Genomic DNA, 20,018 nt, shown 5'->3' on the forward strand with positions numbered 1-20,018 from the left:
CTAGTCATCTCTCTCTCCTCTCCCTCCCTGTTTTCTCCCCCTCCCCTCGCTCTCTCTCTGTTCATTCTGCAACCCTGCTAATGCTACTGTTGGGGCCCTGGGCGGCTCTCACTGCTCCCTCCAGAATAACAAGGGGAGGAGATCATACGGGATAATATGGAATCTCAGCTTCACTAAAAAACCATGCAACTATAAAATATTGTCTCTACTAAACCTGTCACGAGGAGATAGAGATGGTGGTGTTCGGATGAGAAGTCATTAGCTTCACGCAGGCAGCCGGCCATGAGAAGACTATAATCCTGTGTTCCAAATGGTACCCTGTTCTCTAAGTAGTGCACTACTTGGGGAATAGGGTGCCATTTAGGACGTCGTAGTCAATGTGTTGGGGGTTGATGATAAGCAGAGATAATATAAATCTCCTCATATATAATTGATATCACAATGAAGTGAAAAGAACAATCTTTACAAATATAATATTCAAGCAGCTACAGCTGTTGAGGGTTAGTTCCCAGATACCAAGGCTAACCGAGACATTATAAAGATTGAAAAAGATATTTCTGCCAGAGAGCACTTCTTTTAAAGAAAACTACAGGCATGTTTGAGGAAGATGTGATTTTTTAAATATTTAACTAGGCAAGTCAGTTAAGAACAAATTCTTATTTTCAATTCTACTATATACTATATTCCAGTGGTATTCAAAGTCGGGGGTCATGACCCTTATTGGGGTCACGGGGAAACTACTTTGGGGAACAAAGAAATAAGAGTACAGATTACTGTATGGGACAATATACACGTTTTGAGATAATAATGACACATTTAATTCTATTGAGTAAATGTATTGTCAGGACCCGGTTACGAACCCAGGTCTCCAGAGTGAGAAACAGTCACTTAACCAACTGAGCCACGAATAGTCGGCAGAACCCAGAAGATGAGGCAGACACAGCAGTACTTGAGACGGTGTATTTAATGAAGTAAAAAGTGAAGTTCTTCAGGAAAACATGTAACTCCACAACCTCAAAAGGAATCCTACAAGAACAAAGGTAATCCTCCAAGACAAAAAAGGTAAATCCACAAGGTGGAAGGTAAAGCACAAAAAGCCTCAAAAGATACTCCAAAAACAAACAAACAAGAACAAAAAACAGAATTCCACAAGAGAGTCCACCGGGATCAACAAGAGTTCTCAGAGTACTAGAGCTGGGTGCTAACATACAAACACAGAGCAAAGAACAGAGGAAAACAAAGGGTTTAAATACAATCAGGGGAAACGAGGCACAGGTGCAAATAATAATGGGGATCAAGGGAAAACAAAAGGTCAAAAGGCACAATGGGGGCATCTAGTGACCAAAAACCGGAACAACCCTGGCCAAATCCTGACGTGTATATATTGGTTTCTTTTCATTTTGAAGATGTTTTTTTTGCTGTAAAAACCTAAATGTAGCGATTTGAAGGTTGCGTCATTAGATTTGGGGTCTCTAAAAGTTATGGGATCCCAGCTGAAACCGTTTGAATACCACTGCTCTTGCCTAATGTAGTACACTATGAATAGGGTGCATGTGGAATACACTATAAAGTGAATAGGGTGCCATGTGGGATACACTATAAAGGGAATAGGGTGCATGTGGGATACACTATAAAGGGAATAGGGTACCATGTGGGATACACTATAAAAGGGAATAGGGTACCATGTGGGATACACTATAAAGGGAATAGAGTGCATGTGGGATACACTATTTAAAGGGAATAGGGTGCATGTGGGATACACTATAAAGGGAATAGGGTGCATGTGGGATACACTATAAAGGGAATAGGGTACCATGTGGGATACACTATAAAGGGAATAGGGTGCATGTGGGATACACTATAAAGGGAATAGGGTGCATGTGGGATACACTATAAAGGGAATAGGGTGCATGTGGGATACACTATAAAGGGAATAGGGTGCCATGCATGGGATACACTATAAAGGGAATAGGGTGACCATGTCTACTAGGGGATACACTGTAAAGGAAAAGGGAATAGGGTGCCATGTGGGATACACTATAAAGGGAATAGGGTGCCATGTCTGATACACTATAAAGGGAATAGGGTGCCATGTGGAATACACTATAAAGGGAATAGGGTACCATGTGGGATACACTATAAAAAGGGAATAGGGTACCATGTGATATACACTATAAAGGGAATAGGGTGCATGTGGGATACACTATAAAGGGAATAGGGTGAATGTGGGATACACTATAAAGGGAATAGGGTGAATGTGGGATACACTATAAAGGGAATAGGGTGCATGTGGGATACACTATAAAGGGAATAGGGTGCATGTGGGATACACTATAAAGGGAATAGGGTGCATGTGGGATACACTATAAAGGGAATAGGGTGCATATGGGATACACTATAAAGGGAATAGGGTGCCATGTAGGGATGATACACTATAAAGGGAATAGGGTGCATGTGGGATACACTATAAAGGGAAACATGTGGGGGTCCACATGTGGGATACACTATAAAGGAATAGGGTACCATGTGGGATACACTATAAAGGGAATAGGGTGATACACCATGTGGGATACACTATAAAGGGAATAGGGTGCATGTAAAGGGATACACCATAAAGGGAATATGGTGCCATGTGGGATACACTATGAATGTGGGGGAATAGGGTGCATGTGGATACACTATAAAGGAATAGGGTGCCATGGGATACACTATAAAGGGAATAGGGTGAATGGGATACACTATAAAGGGAAAGGGGGAAAGGGTGCCAATATACTATAAAGGGAATAGGGTGCATGTGGGATACACTATAAAGGGAATATGGTACATGTGGGATACACTATAAAGGGAATAGGGTACCATGTGGGATACACTATAAAAGGGAATAGGGTGCCATGTGGGATACACTATGAAGGGAATAGGATACCATGTGGGATACACTATAAAGGGAATAGGGTACCATGTGGGATACACTATAAAAGGGAATAGGGTACCATGTGGGATACACTATAAAGGGAATAGAGTGCATGTGGGATACACTATTTAAAGGGAATAGGGTGCATGTGGGATACAATAAAGGGAATAGGGTGCATGTGGGATACACTATAAAGGGAATAGGGTACCATGTGGGATACACTATAAAGGGAATGGGGAATGCATGTGGGATACACTATAAAGGGAATAGGGTGCATGTGGGATACACTATAAAGGGAATAGGGTGTATGTGGGATACACTGTAAAGGGAATAGGGTGCCATGTGGGATACACTATAAAGGGAATAGGGTGCATGTGGGATACACTGTAAAGGGAATAGGGTGCCATGTGGGATACACTATAAAGGGAATAGGGTGCCATGTCTGATACACTATAAAGGGAATAGGGTGCCATGTGGAATACACTATAAAGGGAATAGGGTTGAAGGATACACTATAAAGGGAATAGGGTGCATGTGGGATACACTATAAAGGGAATATGGGATACATGTGGGATACACTAATAGGGTGCATGTGGGATACACTATAAAGGGAATAGGGTGCATGTGGGATACACTATAAAGGGAACATGGTACATGTGGGATACACTATAAAGGGAATAGGGTACCATGTGGGATACACTATAAAAGGGAATAGGGTGCCATGTGGGATACACTATAAAAGGGAATAGGGTACCATGTGGGATACACTATAAAAGGGAATAGGGTACCATGTGGGATACACTATAAAAGGGAATATGGTACATGTGGGATACACTATAAAAGGGAATATGGTACATGTGGGATACACTATAAAGGGAATAGGGTACCATGTGGGATACACTATAAAAGGGAATAGGGTGCCATGTGGGATACACTATAAAAGGGAATAGGGTACCATGTGGGATACACTATAAAAGGGAATAGGGTACCATGTGGGATACACTATAAAAGGGAATAGGGTACCATGTGGGATACACTATAAAGGGAATAGGGTACCATGTGGGATACACTATAAAGGGAATAGGGTACCATGTGGGATACACTATAAAGGGAATATGGTACATGTGGGATACACTATAAAGGGAATAGGGTGCATGTGGGATACACTATAAAGGGAATAGGGTGCATGTGGGATACACTATAAAGGGAATAGGGTGCATGTGGGATACACTATAAAGGGAATAGGGTGCCATGTGGGATACACTATAAAGGGAATAGGGTGCATGTGGGATACACTATAAAGGGAATAGGGTGCATGTGGGATACACTATAAAGGGAATAAATGTGGGAATAAAGGGTGCATGTGGGATACACTATAAAGGGAATAGGGTGCCATGTGGGATACACTATAAAGGGAATGGGGTGCATGTGGGATACACTATAAAGGGAATAGGGTGCCATGTGGGATACACTATAAAAAGGGAATAGGGTGCCATGTGGGATACACTATAAAGGGAATAGGGTGCCATGTGGGATACACTATAAAGGGAATAGGGTGCATGTGGGATACACTATAAAGGGAATAGGGTGCCATGTGGGATACACTATAAAGGGAATAGGGTACCATGTGTGATACACTATAAAGGGAATAGGGTGCATGTGGGATACACTATAAAGGGAATAGGGTGCATGTGGGATACACTATAAAGGGAAAAGCATGCCATGTGGGATGCATCCATCGCTCAGTGTTGGGTAGGGTTCGTACTTGCCTTCTCTCCCTGAGCCAAACCTCTGAGTGCTGCTATTGATTCCCCCTCAGCACAGATTCACTCATTACCAGAAAGTACACGTCACAAAACAAACAAACAAACAAAGTCCAACTGGGACATTGTGTTTCCATCTACTTAACGAGAGAAGAGATTGTCAACAAAGAAGATTGATGATTTGGTTTGAGGTCTGTCCTGTTCGCTAACGAGCAGACTGATTCTTAACCCGTAAGGCATTGCAATTCTGCTTCTTTGGATGTGTCCCAAATGGCACCCTATTCCCTATAGTGCACTACCGTTGACTCAAGCACTCTTTAAAAGTAATGCACTACAAAGGAAATAGGGGAACATTTGGGACACATACATAGTAGGCCTACATTATTATTAATGTGTTATTTTTAATAACCAGACCACTGTGATCGTAAGCCTTCATTATGAATCTATGTAATTGCTCTCTGGTGTATTGTCAGAGATGACTACTGGTACATTGTCGGAGATGACTACTGGTATATTGTCAGAGATGACTACTGGTACATTGTCGGAGATGACTACTGGTACATTGTCGGAGATGACTACTGGTACATTGTCGGAGATGACTACTGGTATATTGTCAGAGATGACTACTGGTACATTGTCGGAGATGACTACTGGTAAATTGTCGGAGATGACTACTGGTACATTGTCGGAGATGACTACTGGTATATTGTCAGAGATGACTACTGGTATATTGTCAGAGATGACTACTGGTATATTGTCGGAGATGACTAATGGTATATTGTCGGAGATGACTACTGGTATATTGTCAGAGATGACTACTGGTACATTGTCAGAGATGACTACTGGTACATTGTCAGAGATGACTACTGGTATATTGTCAGAGATGACTATTGGTACATTGTCGGAGATGACTACTGGTACATTGTCGGAGATGACTACTGGTGTATTGTCAGAGATGACTACTGGTATATTGTCAGAGATGACTACTGGTATATTGTCAGAGATGACTGCTGGTACATTGTCAGAGATGACTACTGGTATATTGTCAGAGATGACTACTGGTATATTGTCAGAGATGACTACTGGTGTATTGTCAGAGATGACTACTGGTACATTGTCAGAGATGACTACTGGTATAATTTCCGAGATAAATGCTTATTGAAATGCATGCTATAATGGGAAAGTAAATCTGGTTTGACGTGAGTGTTTGGATGAAGTCATGGCCATTGTATGATAGATTTGCATGCACATGCTACAGTAATAATAATAATCGTACACTTACAATTTTACTTACGTATTCATTCCACATTAGCTTTCTCTTCCAAGTAACTTCACTTGTAGGGAGTATATGAATAGATAGCAATGCCCATAGTACATAGAGATATAGATGAATAACATCAACGTAGAGTGTCTCATGCAATTTGCATGCAAATCCATTTTTATCTTCTGGAGTGCCTCTTTCTCTCCTTCCCTGATTAAGTGGACGATATGGTCTGTGTCCTCAACTAATCTCTCCCTGGTCAAGTTCTAGTGGTAGTAACAGGGGCTGGGGGCCTATCTGTGCTGTGTTCAGTGAAGTAAAGGCAGACCAGAGACTGTGTCCCAAATAGCACCCTATTCCCTATGTAGCGTACTACTTCTGACCAAAGCCTTATGGACACTGGTCAGAAGTAATGCACTATAAAGGGAATAGGGTGCCATTTGGGACACAGAAAATTGACTGACCGTTGGTTAATAGAATAGAGTCCATGTCCCCAGGCCATTCACTGATCCTGCAGACTGCCTCAGCATGAAAACAGTAAGGAGGACGACCTGACCTCTTATTGTAGTTAACTGTGAGTAATATTTATAATGTAAGAGATATTTCCAGCATGGCTAGAATTGCAAAATGATGGTAACTTTCCTAATATTCCCAGGAATTCTGGTTGAAGGATTCTGGACTTCCGGCTTCTGTCCTCCTGAATCCAGAACCTTTCCAACTGGGATTTCAGGAAAACCTGATAATTTGACAAGCCCAAGCATTGCTCAGCCCATAGCCTATTCTTTCCTTTACTGTGGTCTCCTAAAGCTTCTTAGGGTTAGGCCCCTTTTTTCTCCACTTCCTGTCTGAATGATATGCCCAATGTAAACTGCCTGGAGCTCAGGCCCTGAAGCCAGGATATGCATATAATTGGTACCATTGGGAAGAAAACACTTTGACGTTTGTAGAAATGTTAAAATAATGTAGGAGAATATAACACAATAGATATGGTAGGAGAAATGCAAGAGTAAGGTCATATTGAAAATTAGCTCCCTGGATGCAATTCCTATGGCATCCATCGGGTGTCAGCAGTCTATGTTCAAGGTTTCAGGCTTGTAAATTCAAAAACAATTAAGAAATATCAGTTTTAGCAGAAGGACACAGTCTTGGAAATTCGTGTTTGCGTGCACTATAAAGACAATACGCACCTGTTAAAATCAGTTTCCTAAAGAACATACTTCTTTCTGTAATAAATATCATAGTTTGAATATATTTTAGGGTGTCTGAGGAGTAAATAGAAACATATTTTGACTTGTTGAAACAAAGTTTAGGGTGTAGATTTTCGGATTACTTTCTCTGCATGTTGAACGAGTGGATTTCTCAAATCGATGGCGCCAACGAAACACTTTTTGGGATATAAAGAAGGACTTTATCTAACAAAACGATACTAGATGTTATAGCTGGGACCATTCTGATGACAAATCAGAGGACTTACAAAAAGTAAGTGAATACTTAATTGTTATTTGTGAATGTATGAAACCTGTGCCCGTGGAAAAATATTTTGACGTGGGGCGCCGTCCTCAAACAATTGCATGGCATGTTTTTGCTGTAAAAGTTACTATAAATCGGACAGTGCAGTTAGATTAACAAGAATTTAAGCTTTCAGCTGATATAAGACACTTACATGTACATACAGTGGGGAGAACAAGTATTTGATACACTGCCGATTTCGCAGGTTTACCTACTTACAAAGCATGTAGAGGTCTGTCATTTTTATCATAGGTACACTTCAACTGTGAGAGATGGAATCCAGAAAATCACATTGTATGATTTTTAAGTAATTAATTAGCATTTTATTGCATGACATAAGTATTTGATCACCGACCAACCAGTAAGAATTCCGGCTCTCACAGACCTGTTAGTTTTTCTTTAAGAAGCCCTCCTGTTCTCCACTCGTTACCTGTATAAAAGACACCTGTCCACACACTCAATCAAACAGACTCCAACCTCTCCACAATGGCCAAGACCAGAGAGCTGTGTAAGGACATCAGGGATAAAATTGTAGACCTGCACAAGGCTGGGATGGGCTACAGGACAATAGGCAAGCAGCTTGGTGAGAAGGCAACAACTGCAATTATTAGAAAATGGAAGAAGTTCAAGATGACGGTCAATCACCCTCGGTCTGGGGCTCCATGCAATATCTCACCTCGTGGGGCATCAATGATCATGAGGAAGGTGAGGGATCAGCCCAGAACTTCACGGCAGGACCTGGTCAATGACCTGAAGAGAGCTGGGACCACAGTCTCAAAGAAAACCATTAGTAACACACTACGCCGTTATGGATTAAAATCCTGCAGCGCACGCAAGGTCCCCCTGCTCAAGCCAGCGCATGTCCAGGCCCGTCTGAAGTTTGCCAATGACCAGCTGGATGATCCAGAGGAGGAATGGGAGAAGGTCATGTGGTCTGATGAGACAAAAATAGAGATTTTTGGTCTTAACTCCACTCGCCGTGTTTGGAGGAAGAAGAAGGACGAGTACAACCCCAAGAACACCATCCCAACCATGAAGCATAGAGGTGTAAACATCATTCTTTGGGGATGCTTTTCTGCAAAGGGGACAGGACGACTGCACCGTATTGAGGGGAGGATGGGTGGGGCCATGTATCGCGAGATCTTGGCCAACAACCTCCTTCTCTCAGTAAGAGCATTGAAGATGGGTCGTGGCTGGGTCTTCCAGAATGACAACGACCTGAAACACACAGCCAGGGCAACTAAGGAGTGGCTCCGTAAGAAGCCTCTCAAGGTCCTGGAGTGGCCTAGCCAGTCTCCAGACCTGAACCCAATAGAAAATCTTTGGAGGGAGCTGAAAGTCCGTATTGCCCAGCGACAGCCCCGAAAACTTAATGATCTGGAGAAGGTCTGTATGGAGGAGTGGGCCAAAATCCCTGCTGCAGTGTGTGCAAACCTGGTCAAGAACTACAGGAAACATATGATCTCTGTAATTGCAAACAAAGGTTTCTGTACCAAATATTAAGTTCTGCTTTTCTGATGTATCAAATACTTATGTCATGCAATAAAATGCAAATTAATTACCTAAAAATCATACAATGTGATTTTCTGGATTTTTGTTTTCGATTCCGTCTCTCACAGTTGAAGTGTACCTATGATGAAAATTACAGACCTCTACATGCTTTGTAAGTAGGAAAACCTGCAAAATCGGCAGTGTTTCAAATACTTGTTCTCCCCACTGTAAATGATTAAAATCCATAACATTTCAGATGATTTATTTGAATTGCGCGCCCTCCAGTTTCACCGCTAGCGGGACTCCTATCTCCAACATTGCAGGATTACAATAGTTATTTCCATTGAACCTCTCCATCCATACGAGTTGGATATTCTCTTTTTAATGTCATATCTTCTGTACAAGCAGGGAGACTCATTTCAGGATGTAGTGGTACTATTGTAGTCATCTTCTCATAGAAGATAACTTGCCCTGTTTAGTGGGTATTAATATTTATTATGGATACTGCTGGCCCATCCTGCAGCTCAGTGGGTATTAGTGTTTATTATGGATACTGCTGGCCCATCCTACAGCTCAGTGGGTATTAGTGTTTATTATGGAGACTGCTGGCCCATCCTACAGCTCAGTGGGTATTAGTGTTTATTATGGAGACTGCTGGCCCATCCTACAGCTCAGTGGGTATTAGTGTTTATTATGGATACAGCTGGCCCATCCTACAGCTCAGTGGGTATTAGTGTTTATTATGGAGACAGCTGGCCCATCCTACAGCTCAGTGGGTATTAGTGTTTATTATGGAGACTGCTGGCCCATCCTACAGCTCAGTGGGTAGTAGTGTTTATTATGGAGACTGCTGGCCCATCCTACAGCTCAGTGGGTATTAGTGTTTATTATGGAGACTGCTGGCCCATCCTACAGCTCAGTGGGTATTAGTGTTTATTATGGAGACTGCTGGCCCATCCTACAGCTCAGTGGGTATTAGTGTTTATTATGGAGACTGCTGGCCCATCCTACAGCTCAGTGGGTATTAGTGTTTATTATGGAGACTGCTGGCCCATCCTACAGCTCAGTGGGTATTAGTGGGCACCCTAGTGGCTCAGCGGTCTAAACCACACCATCTCAGTGCTAAAGGTGTCACTACAGACAACCTGGTTCAAATCCAGGCTTTATCACAGCCGGCGGTGATTGGGAGACCCAACGACGGTACACAATTGGCCCAGCGTCGTCTGGTTTTCACCAGGGTAGGCAGTCATTGTCAATAATAATTAGTTCTGAACTGACGTTCCCAGTTAAATAAAGGTTACACAAAAAATGCAGTGTTTTTATGGACACTCCTTAGACTGGGGTCAGTTTAGGGTTATCTGGAAAGAACAGACACAAGAGATGTAATGTAGTACCAGCAGCACACGAGGTGTGTGTGTGTGTATGTTTCTCTTTTTAATGCAATATTAATAAGAGACTCATTTCAGGATGTCTTGGTACTATTGAACTAAATGTGCCACTAGAGCAGAGTGCGTCTTACTGTAGAGAAGTACATGATGGGAAGCAGAACCTGCTAATGAACTAAGCCTCTTGCTGAGTCTAGCCCCATCCCATAATTAAATATTCATTGGCTGGTTTAGGCATCCTATTCCCTATAGTGCACCGCTTTTGGCCAGGTGCCAATTAAGACACAGTAGTTTTTTTAACTCATAGAAGACGGCTTGGTCTGATCAGCTTGTAGTAGTGTTTATTATGGATACAGCTGGCCCATCCTACAGCTCAGTGGGTATTAGTGTTTATTATGGAGACAGCTGGCCCATCCTACAGCTCAGTGGGTATTAGTGTTTATTATGGATACAGCTGGCCCATCCTACAGCTCAGTGGGTATTAGTGTTTATTATGGATACAGCTGGCCCATCCTACAGCTCAGTGGGTAGTAGTGTTTATTATGGAGACAGCTGGCCCATCCTACAGCTCAGTGGGTATTAGTGTTTATTATGGAGACAGCTGGCCCATCCTACAGCTCAGTGGGTATTAGTGTTTATTATGGATACTGCTGGCCCATCCTACAGCTCAGTGGGTATTAGTGTTTATTATTAGCTGGCCCATCCTACAGCTCAGTTATAGTGTTTATTATGGAGACAGCTGGCCCATCCTACAGCTCAGTGGGTATTAGTGTTTATTTATGGATAGCTCAGTGGGTATTAGTGTTTATTAGCTGGCCCATCCTACAGCTCAGTGGGTATTAGTGTTTATTATGGATACAGCTGGCCCATCCTACAGCTCAGTGGGTATTAGTGTTTATTATGGATACAGCTGGCCCATCCTACAGCTCAGTGGGTCAGTGGGTATTAGTGTTTATTATGGATACAGCTGGCCCATCCTACAGCTCAGTGGGTATTAGTGTTTATTATGGATACAGCTGGCCCATCCTACAGCTCAGTGGGTAGTAGTGTTTATTATGGATACAGCTGGCCCATCCTACAGCTCAGTGGGTAGTAGTGTTTATTATGGATACAGCTGGCCCATCCTACAGCTCAGTGGGTATTAGTGTTTATTATGGATACAGCTGGCCCATCCTACAGCTCAGTGGGTAGTAGTGTTTATTATGGATACAGCTGGCCCATCCTACAGCTCAGTGGGTATTAGTGTTTATTATGGATACAGCTGGCCCATCCTACAGCTCAGTGGGTATTAGTGTTTATTATGGATACTGCTGGCCCATCCTACAGCTCAGTGGGTATTAGTGTTTATTATGGATACAGCTGGCCCATCCTACAGCTCAGTGGGTAGTAGTGTTTATTATGGATACTGCTGGCCCATCCTACAGCTCAGTGGGTAGTAGTGTTTATTATGGATACTGCTGGCCCATCCTACAGCTCAGTGGGTAGTAGTGTTTATTATGGATACTACTCAGACTGGGGTCAGGTCAGGGTTATCTGGAAAGAACAGACACAAGAGATTTAATTTTAATGTAATTTTAGTCACATCTGCACAAGCGGTGTCTGTGTATGTGAGTGTGTGTGCATTAGTGTATGTGTGTGTGTGTGTATTCTTGCACATCATACAATATGTGTGTCTGGGTCTTGGGAGTTGTCTACTGTAGTAGCCAGTACCAGTATGCAGTGTTTTAGTGTGTGTGTGTTGAACGTAGCTCTGTGTGCATGTTTCTCCTCATAAAGAGCTGAGTGACTGATGTGTCTACAGCTGTATGCTGTGCTGTGGATTAACATAATGACGTGAGGGTGGGAGTAGTGTTCTGTGGAGCTGAACGCAGCACACAAAGCCCTGGGAAGTACGTGTGAAATTAAAGGGGAGAATGTACAATACTGGGCTGTGAGGCCCACTTACACAGAGCTGGGGAGGGAAGACATTCTGACTAATAGGATTTGAACAGCTTGTCTTTGCTCTGTGGCCTGGCGGCATGGCATCCATTCTGGAATCACACACACACACACGCTCACACACACACACACACACACACACACACACACACACACACACACACACACACACACACACACACACACACACACACACACACACACACACACACACACACACACACACACACACACACACACACACACACACACACACACACACACACACACACACACACACTCAAAGCCATGTATAGACACACACACACACTCACAGGCATGTACAGACACACACACACACTCACAGGCATGCACAGACATATACACATTTGCAGGCATGCACAGACACACACAGACACACACACTCACAGGCATGCACAGACACACTCTCCTTCCTCTCAATGACGTGCATAACTTGGACGATCAGTTCTGGCCCTGCACGACACAGAATGTCAACCCGCCCCAAGCTTTTGGACTTCCAAATGTCTTCTTCTCCTGTTTCCTACGTAATAATAGTTTCCGGGACACTCAAGACCTAAATATGTAGTTACAAACAAACAACAAACCTATTACAGTTTTTACAATCACCTAGGCACTAATTTCAGAATCTTGTGGTCATTTTTCAAAACTCTAGACACAAAACTCAAAACGGTCATCACTTGTAACACAGGCTGTCCCATGTTCAAAACATTGCATTGTGCATTCATATCTTTAGAAACCTTGCAGAATCATTGGTTCAAATAACTCATTTATCATGAAATACCATAGGAACATTCATTTAGATCACCCACACACAAGATACTGATAGTTTCACTGTGTAGCTGTTCATAAAATCATTAAATATTGTAGTACAAAATATGTGACACATGTTTCATTGTGCTACTACACATAAATATATCACTGTAAAAGGACTAGTAGAGAGAATACTACAGACACAGTGGAATCATTGAACAAAATCTGAAATGTATTGATGAAATGCAATAAAATCACAACATAGGTTTCTTTGAATCAAATAAAAAATGTTTAGCTACAAAAATATATAAAAATACAGTAAAACATCAACTGCAGTGTTCCTCACCTGGCTTACTGTAAAACATCACTGCAGTGTTCCTCACCTGGCTTACTGTAAAACATCACTGCAGTGTTCCTCACCTGGCTTACTGTAAAACATCACTGCAGTGTTCCTCACCTGGCTTACTGTAAAACATCACTGCAGTGTTCCTCACCTGGCTTACTGTAAACATCACTGCAGTGTTCCTCACCTGGTTTAGTGTAAAAAACTCACTGTGTTCCTCACCTGGTTTACAGTAAAACATCACTGCCATGTTCCTCACCTGGCTTACTGTAAAAAACATCACTGTAAAACATCAGTGTTCCTCACCTGGCAGTGTTTACTGGTAAAACATCACTGCAGTGTTCCTCACCTGGCTTACTGTAAAACATCACTGCAGTGTTCCTCACCTGGTTTACTGTAAAACATCACTGCAGTGTTCCTCACCTGGTTTACAGTAAAACAAACACCTGGCTTACTGTAAAACATCACTGCAGTGTTCCTCACCTGGCTTACTGTAAAACATCACTGCCATGTTCCTCACCTGGCTTACTGTAAAACATCACTGCAGTGTTCCTCACCTGGTTTACAGTAAAACATCACTGCCATGTTCCTCACCTGGCTTACTGTAAAACATCACTGCAGTGTTCCTCACCTAGTTTACTGTAAAAAGCAAAACAAAGGATTGATTACTGTACTTCTATATTTCCATCAACTCTGCCTTGTGGATTTGGCCACAGGTTCTCATCCACATCACAATGGATGTTTTCATTAGCCAAACATCTTGGGAAGAATCTTCAGGGCATGGTGATGTCATTGCATGCGTCATCCATCCAATGACATATATATCCATGGCCTGGAGAAGGGTGGCTTGTTCGTGAGGGCGCCTATCATATACCTTCCACCTCCATGTAGAGAAAAAATCCTCAATTGTGTTAAGGAAAGTAGAGTATGGGGGTAAGTACAGGGTGGTAAATTGTGGTTGGGCCTGAAACCATGCTTGCACCATTTGAGCATGGTGGAACCTGACATTATCCCACACAATGACACAGGTCATGTCATCAACTCTACAGACCTGATTTAGCTCATCAAGGAAGGTTATATTCGAACAGCGAATCATGTGGCTGCCTGCAACTCAATATGTATTAGATGTTGTTTGACCAAACATTAGAACAGGCAAGATGAGTAATCGAAGCAACTTTGACACACATGGTGATTCCAGCATCTCAGAAACAGCAGCCCTCCTGGGATTGTTATGCACTACATTCTCTAGAGTTGACAGTGAGCGGCATTTCTGTGGGCAAAAACACCTTGTTAATGAGAGAGGTCAGAGGAGAATGTCCAGACTCACTCAAGCTAACAGAAAGGCCACAAATGCTCAAATAGCAGCTGTTTAAAACAGTGTTGTGCAGAAGGGCATCTCTTAACGTACAACACCGTGAATAATTCAGGCTGTTGTGGAGGCAAAAGGGGGTCAGTTGTTAGTCAGTTTCCATAAAACTATGCATTAAGAGTAATGCAAAAGTCACTTATCATTTTGAGCAGTTGTATCAATTGATAGTTAGATCATTGTAATGAAAAGAATAGACAGACATCTTAGATGTAATGTGTGAATTGATAGTTAGATCATTGAAATGAATAGACAGTCATTTCAGATGTAATGTGTGAATTGATAGTTAGATCATTGAAATGAATAGACAGTCATTTCAGATGTAATGTGTGAATTGATAGTTAGATCATTGAAATGAATAGACAGTCATTTCAGATGTAATGTGTGAATTGATAGTTAGATCATTGAAATGAATAGACAGTCATCTCAGATGTAATGTGTGAATTGATAGTTAGATCATTGAAATGAATAGACAGTCATCTCAGATGTAATGTGTGAATTGCATTTTGAAATGGTAAAACTTTGATGTTTAGTTGTGTCATTTTGAACAGGTGATTTTAGTTCAATGAACAAATGATCTTATCTTTATGTGTATTTTATCCAAGCAATTGGAAAAAGTGTTAGAGTTTTGACAAATTTGCATTTTGATCATTGGTTGTAAGTTTTGTGTCTAGAGTTGTGAAAAATGACACCAAGGTCCCGAAATTAGTGCCAAAGTGATTGTAAAAAACTGTAATTCCACTGACAAATACAGCAAATAGTCATTGACTAGTTCTCTGACGAGATCGCTTGAAATTCCTCTCAAATGGAACAGTTTATTTTCACAATGGTGCACTTTCACCAAAGAAACACACAACAAATGATAAAAACCCCACCATGAATTGATTTTCTAGCTGAGTTGGTATATTCACATTGACCAATCTGTTCATCAGATCACGTTCAGAGACATTGTTTCTAATAAAATCAAAGCATATGTGTAGGAATGACGTCCTGTAATCTGCAGATGTCTGCAGGACACATCAGCGTCCATGTTGCTTGTAAACACATGAAAGCAGTGGGTTCAGACTAAGCACATATCAGATTGACACAACAGCATTGGAAATATCATTTGATTTAGAGCATCGACTGCATCGGCAGTTAGAGAGTCAGCAGCTTGACAATGTATTGCCTTATCTTCCCCGGTACTTCCTGTAGCAGACAGAGAACAGCCCAGTATACAGTAACGTGAGGCTACGGGGGAAGGAGAAAGTCATTGGGCGTAGCTTAAGTATCCAGGGAGCAAATTAAAATGCAACAATCATCATTGGAAAGCGTGTGAGTCATTACCTGAGTAATGACTAGGAGGTCAGGACCAGTAGAAAGATCAACTCACACACATTGAGATCTTCCACTGGATGTCATAAGGTGAATGCACCAATTTGTAAGTCGCTCTGGATAAGAGCGTCTGCTAAATGACTTAAATGTAAATGTAAATGTAAATGTTTTCTCTCTCTCTCTCTGTCAACCTGTGTTCCAGTCCTGTGTTCATTCATTCCCTAGATGGGCCCTGGTCAACAATAGAACACTAGGGCATAGGTTGCCCTTTGAGACCGGCTCTATATGTGTTCTAGAGTCATTTTCACATTGCACAAGGATCTTTCACTGATTGTTAGGAGTCATTACTTTCACTGGGTGAGATCTGTCACCCTTATCTAATTAAAAATCCTTTTGCCTTAATGATTTCTTTAAGCTAATGTGCTTTTGCATATTGATATCACAACACTGAGACGTTGTGTAGGGGATATATACTGTATATTCATAAATTCTCTGCATGGGGGATGCTTTTCTCAATGATTATATTCATATATTCAAATGTTACTTTTTTCTCCACAATGCATTGGGGTTGCCAGATTGGTTCTTATTTTGTGGCCATCCACAGGTTTGCTCATATGTTTTACACATTGCTCACTGAAGACATTCATTTCAAAAGACAATGTAGTGATTGAAAACCACTGTGGTGTTCTTCCAGGTCAGTACTAAATGAGCTGGACACAGTGTGAACACAGAGAGGCTGTAGGTGGAGCAGAGAGCTGGACACAGTGGGAACACAGAGAGGCTGTAGGTGGAGCAGAGAGCTGGACACAGTGTGAACACAGAGAGGCTGTAGGTGGAGCAGAGAGCTGGACACAGTGGGAACACAGAGAGGCTGTAGGTGGAGCAGAGAGCTGGACACAGTGTGAACACAGAAAGGCTGTAGGTGGAGCAGAGAGCTGGACACAGTGTGAACACAGAGAGGCTGTAGGTGGAGCAGAGAGCTGGACACAGTGTGAACACAGAAAGGCTGTAGGTGGAGCAGAGAGCTGGACACAGTGTGAACACAGAGAGGCTGTAGGTGGAGCAGAGAGCTGGACACAGTGTGAACACAGAGAGGCTGTAGGTGGAGCAGAGAGCTGGACACAGTGGGAACACAGAGAGGCTGTAGGTGGAGCGGAGAGCTGGACACAGTGTGAACACAGAGAGGCTGTAGGTGGAGCAGAGAGCTGGACACAGTGGGAACACAGAGAGGCTGTAGGTGGAGCAGAGAGCTGGACACAGTGGGAACACAGAGAGGCTGTAGGCGGAGCAGAGAGCTGGACACAGTGTGAACTCAGAGAGGCTGTAGGTGGAGCAGAGAGCTGGACACAGTGTGAACACAGAGAGGCTGTAGGTGGATCAGAGAGCTGGACACAGTGTGAACACAGAGAGGCTGTAGGCGGAGCAGAGAGCTGGACACAGTGTGAACACAGAGAGGCTGTAGGTGGAGCAGAGAGCTGGACACAGTGGGAACTCAGAGAGGCTGTAGGTGGAGCAGAGAGCTGGACACAGTGTGAACACAGAGAGGCTGTAGGTGGAGCAGAGAGCTGGACACAGTGTGAACACAGAGAGGCTGTAGGTGGAGCAGAGAGCTGGACACAGTGTGAACACAGAGAGGCTGTAGGTGGAGCAGAGAGCTGGACACAGTGTGAACACAGAGAGGCTGTAGGTGGAGCAGAGAGCTGGACACAGTGTGAACACAGAGAGGCTGTAGGTGGAGCAGAGAGCTGGACACAGTGGGAACACAGAGAGGCTGTAGGTGGAGCAGAGAGCTGGACGGCGTTGGAGCCAACCGTAACAGGCGGTGGGAGGAGTTTAGAGAAAAACGTTACAAAAGATGTCAGAGGGTGGAATTCACTTTTCACTTTTCATTTTTTAAATTTATGAGCACATTTTTGTATGGTCTGCATCTTTGAAGTAGACTACTGACACTTGAAGGTAGCTTTAATGATTATACAATCTTGGTTTGGTCATTCATAATTTAAAATGTTTAATAAATGTATTCAATTTATTAATACATTAATTTATGAATAAATTAAATTATATCTAATTACATTGGATTTGAATCAGTTTTAGCAGTGGTGTAAAGTACTTTAGTAAAAATACTTTAAAGTGCTACTTTAGTAAGTTAGTTTTTTTGGAGTATCTGTAATTTACTTTACTATTGTCATAGTTGTTGAATGGAGGAGACCAAGGCGCAGCGTGATATTTACATTTACATTTAAGTCATTTAGCAGACGCTCTTATCCAGAGCGACTTACGAAAACATGTTACTTTTAATAAAGACGGACACTAAACAAACTACCCAAAATAACAAACCGAACGTGAAGCTATAATCTAAATGTACAGACAACTAGACATAGACAACAACCCACGAATTACCCAACGAATATGACTGCCTAAATATGGTTCCCAATCAGAGACAACGATAAACAGCTGCCTCTAATTGAGAACCACTCTAGACAACCATAGAGATACATAACACCTAGACTAGTTAACATAGACATACAAAACCCCTAGACAACTGTTTATAATTTTGGCAACTTTTACTACACTACATTCATAAACAAAATAATGTACTTTTTACTCCATACATTTCCCTGATACACAAAAGTACTCGTTACATTTTGACAGGAAAATGGTCCAATTCACACACTTATCAAGAGAACATCCCTGGTCATCCCTACTGCCTCTGATCTGGCGGACTCACTAAACACACATGCTTTGTTTGTAAATGATGTCTTGGAGTGTTGAAGTGTTGGAGTGTTGGAGTGTTGAAGTGTTGGAGTGTTGAAGTGTTGGAGTGTTGGAGTGTTGAAGTGTTGGAGTGTTGGAGTGTTGGAGTGTTAGAGTGTTAGAGTGTTGAAGTGTTGGAGTGTTGGAGTGTTGGAGTGTGCCCCTGTCTATCCGGCAATACAATAAAAAAAACAATAAATTGTTCTGTCTGTTTTGCTTAATATAATGAATTTGAAATCATTTATACTTTTACTTTTACTTTTGATACTTAAGTATATTTAAAACCAAATATTTTTTTACTTTTACACAAGTAATATTTTACTGGGTGACTTTCACTTTTACTTGAGTCATTTTCTATGAAGTTATCTTGACTTTTACTACAGTATTACTATTGAGTACTTTTTCCACCACTGAGTTTTAGCCAGTTCTATTGGATGCTGTTGTAAATGGTGTGTTTCCTGTTTTACAGAGCCTCTCCTGGATGACTTCCTGCTGACATACCTGGTATTCATGTCAACCAGTGATCTGTGTCAGGCTCTCCTGGGACAATATCCTTTTACTTCAGGCTGTGGTGGTCACCTGTAGAATATAGTACACCACCCTAACCTCTAGACTACAGAACCTTACCTCTAAACTACAGTACACCACCCTTACCTCTAGACTACAGGACCTTACCTCTAAATGACAGTACACCACCCTTACCTCTAGACTACAGGACCTTACCTCTAGACTACAGTACCTTACCTCTAGACTACAGTATCTTACCTCTAGACTACAGTACCTTACCTCTAGACTACAGTATCTTACCTCTAAACTACAGTACCTTACCTCCAGACTACATTACACAGCCCTTACCTCTAGACTACAGTACCTTACCTCTAGACTACAGTACCTTACCTCTAGACTGCAGAACCTTACCTCTAGACTACATTACCTTACCTCTAGACTACAGTATATCACCCTTACATTTAGACTACAGTACCGCACCTCTAGACTACAGTACCTTACCTCTAGACTACAGTACCTTACATCTAGACTACAGTACCTCACCTCTAGACTACAGTACCTTACATATAGACTACAGTACCTTACCTCTAGACTACAGTACCTTACCTCTAGACTACAGTATACCACCCTTACATTTAGACTACAGTACCTTACCTTACCTCTAGACTACAGTACACAGCCCTTACCTCTAGACCTCAGTTTACC

The 20,018-nt window shown here is 42.1% G+C and overlaps 1 protein-coding gene across 1 annotated transcript in view; it reads left to right on the forward strand.

Annotated features, from left to right (window-relative positions):
- The window catches only part of LOC124023186 (rap guanine nucleotide exchange factor 5-like), a 63,888-nt gene that overhangs the window by 27,654 nt on the left and 16,216 nt on the right, over positions 1-20,018 (forward strand). Inside the window, exon 4 of the mRNA XM_046337714.1 lies at positions 19,276-19,354. Within this exon, the coding sequence (XP_046193670.1) occupies positions 19,276-19,354 (79 nt within the window). The remainder of the gene's footprint in view (positions 1-19,275; positions 19,355-20,018) is intronic.

This window comes from Oncorhynchus gorbuscha, unplaced genomic scaffold (genome assembly GCF_021184085.1).
Source record: "Oncorhynchus gorbuscha isolate QuinsamMale2020 ecotype Even-year unplaced genomic scaffold, OgorEven_v1.0 Un_scaffold_1534, whole genome shotgun sequence".
NCBI classification, from domain to species: Eukaryota; Metazoa; Chordata; class Actinopteri; order Salmoniformes; family Salmonidae; genus Oncorhynchus; species Oncorhynchus gorbuscha.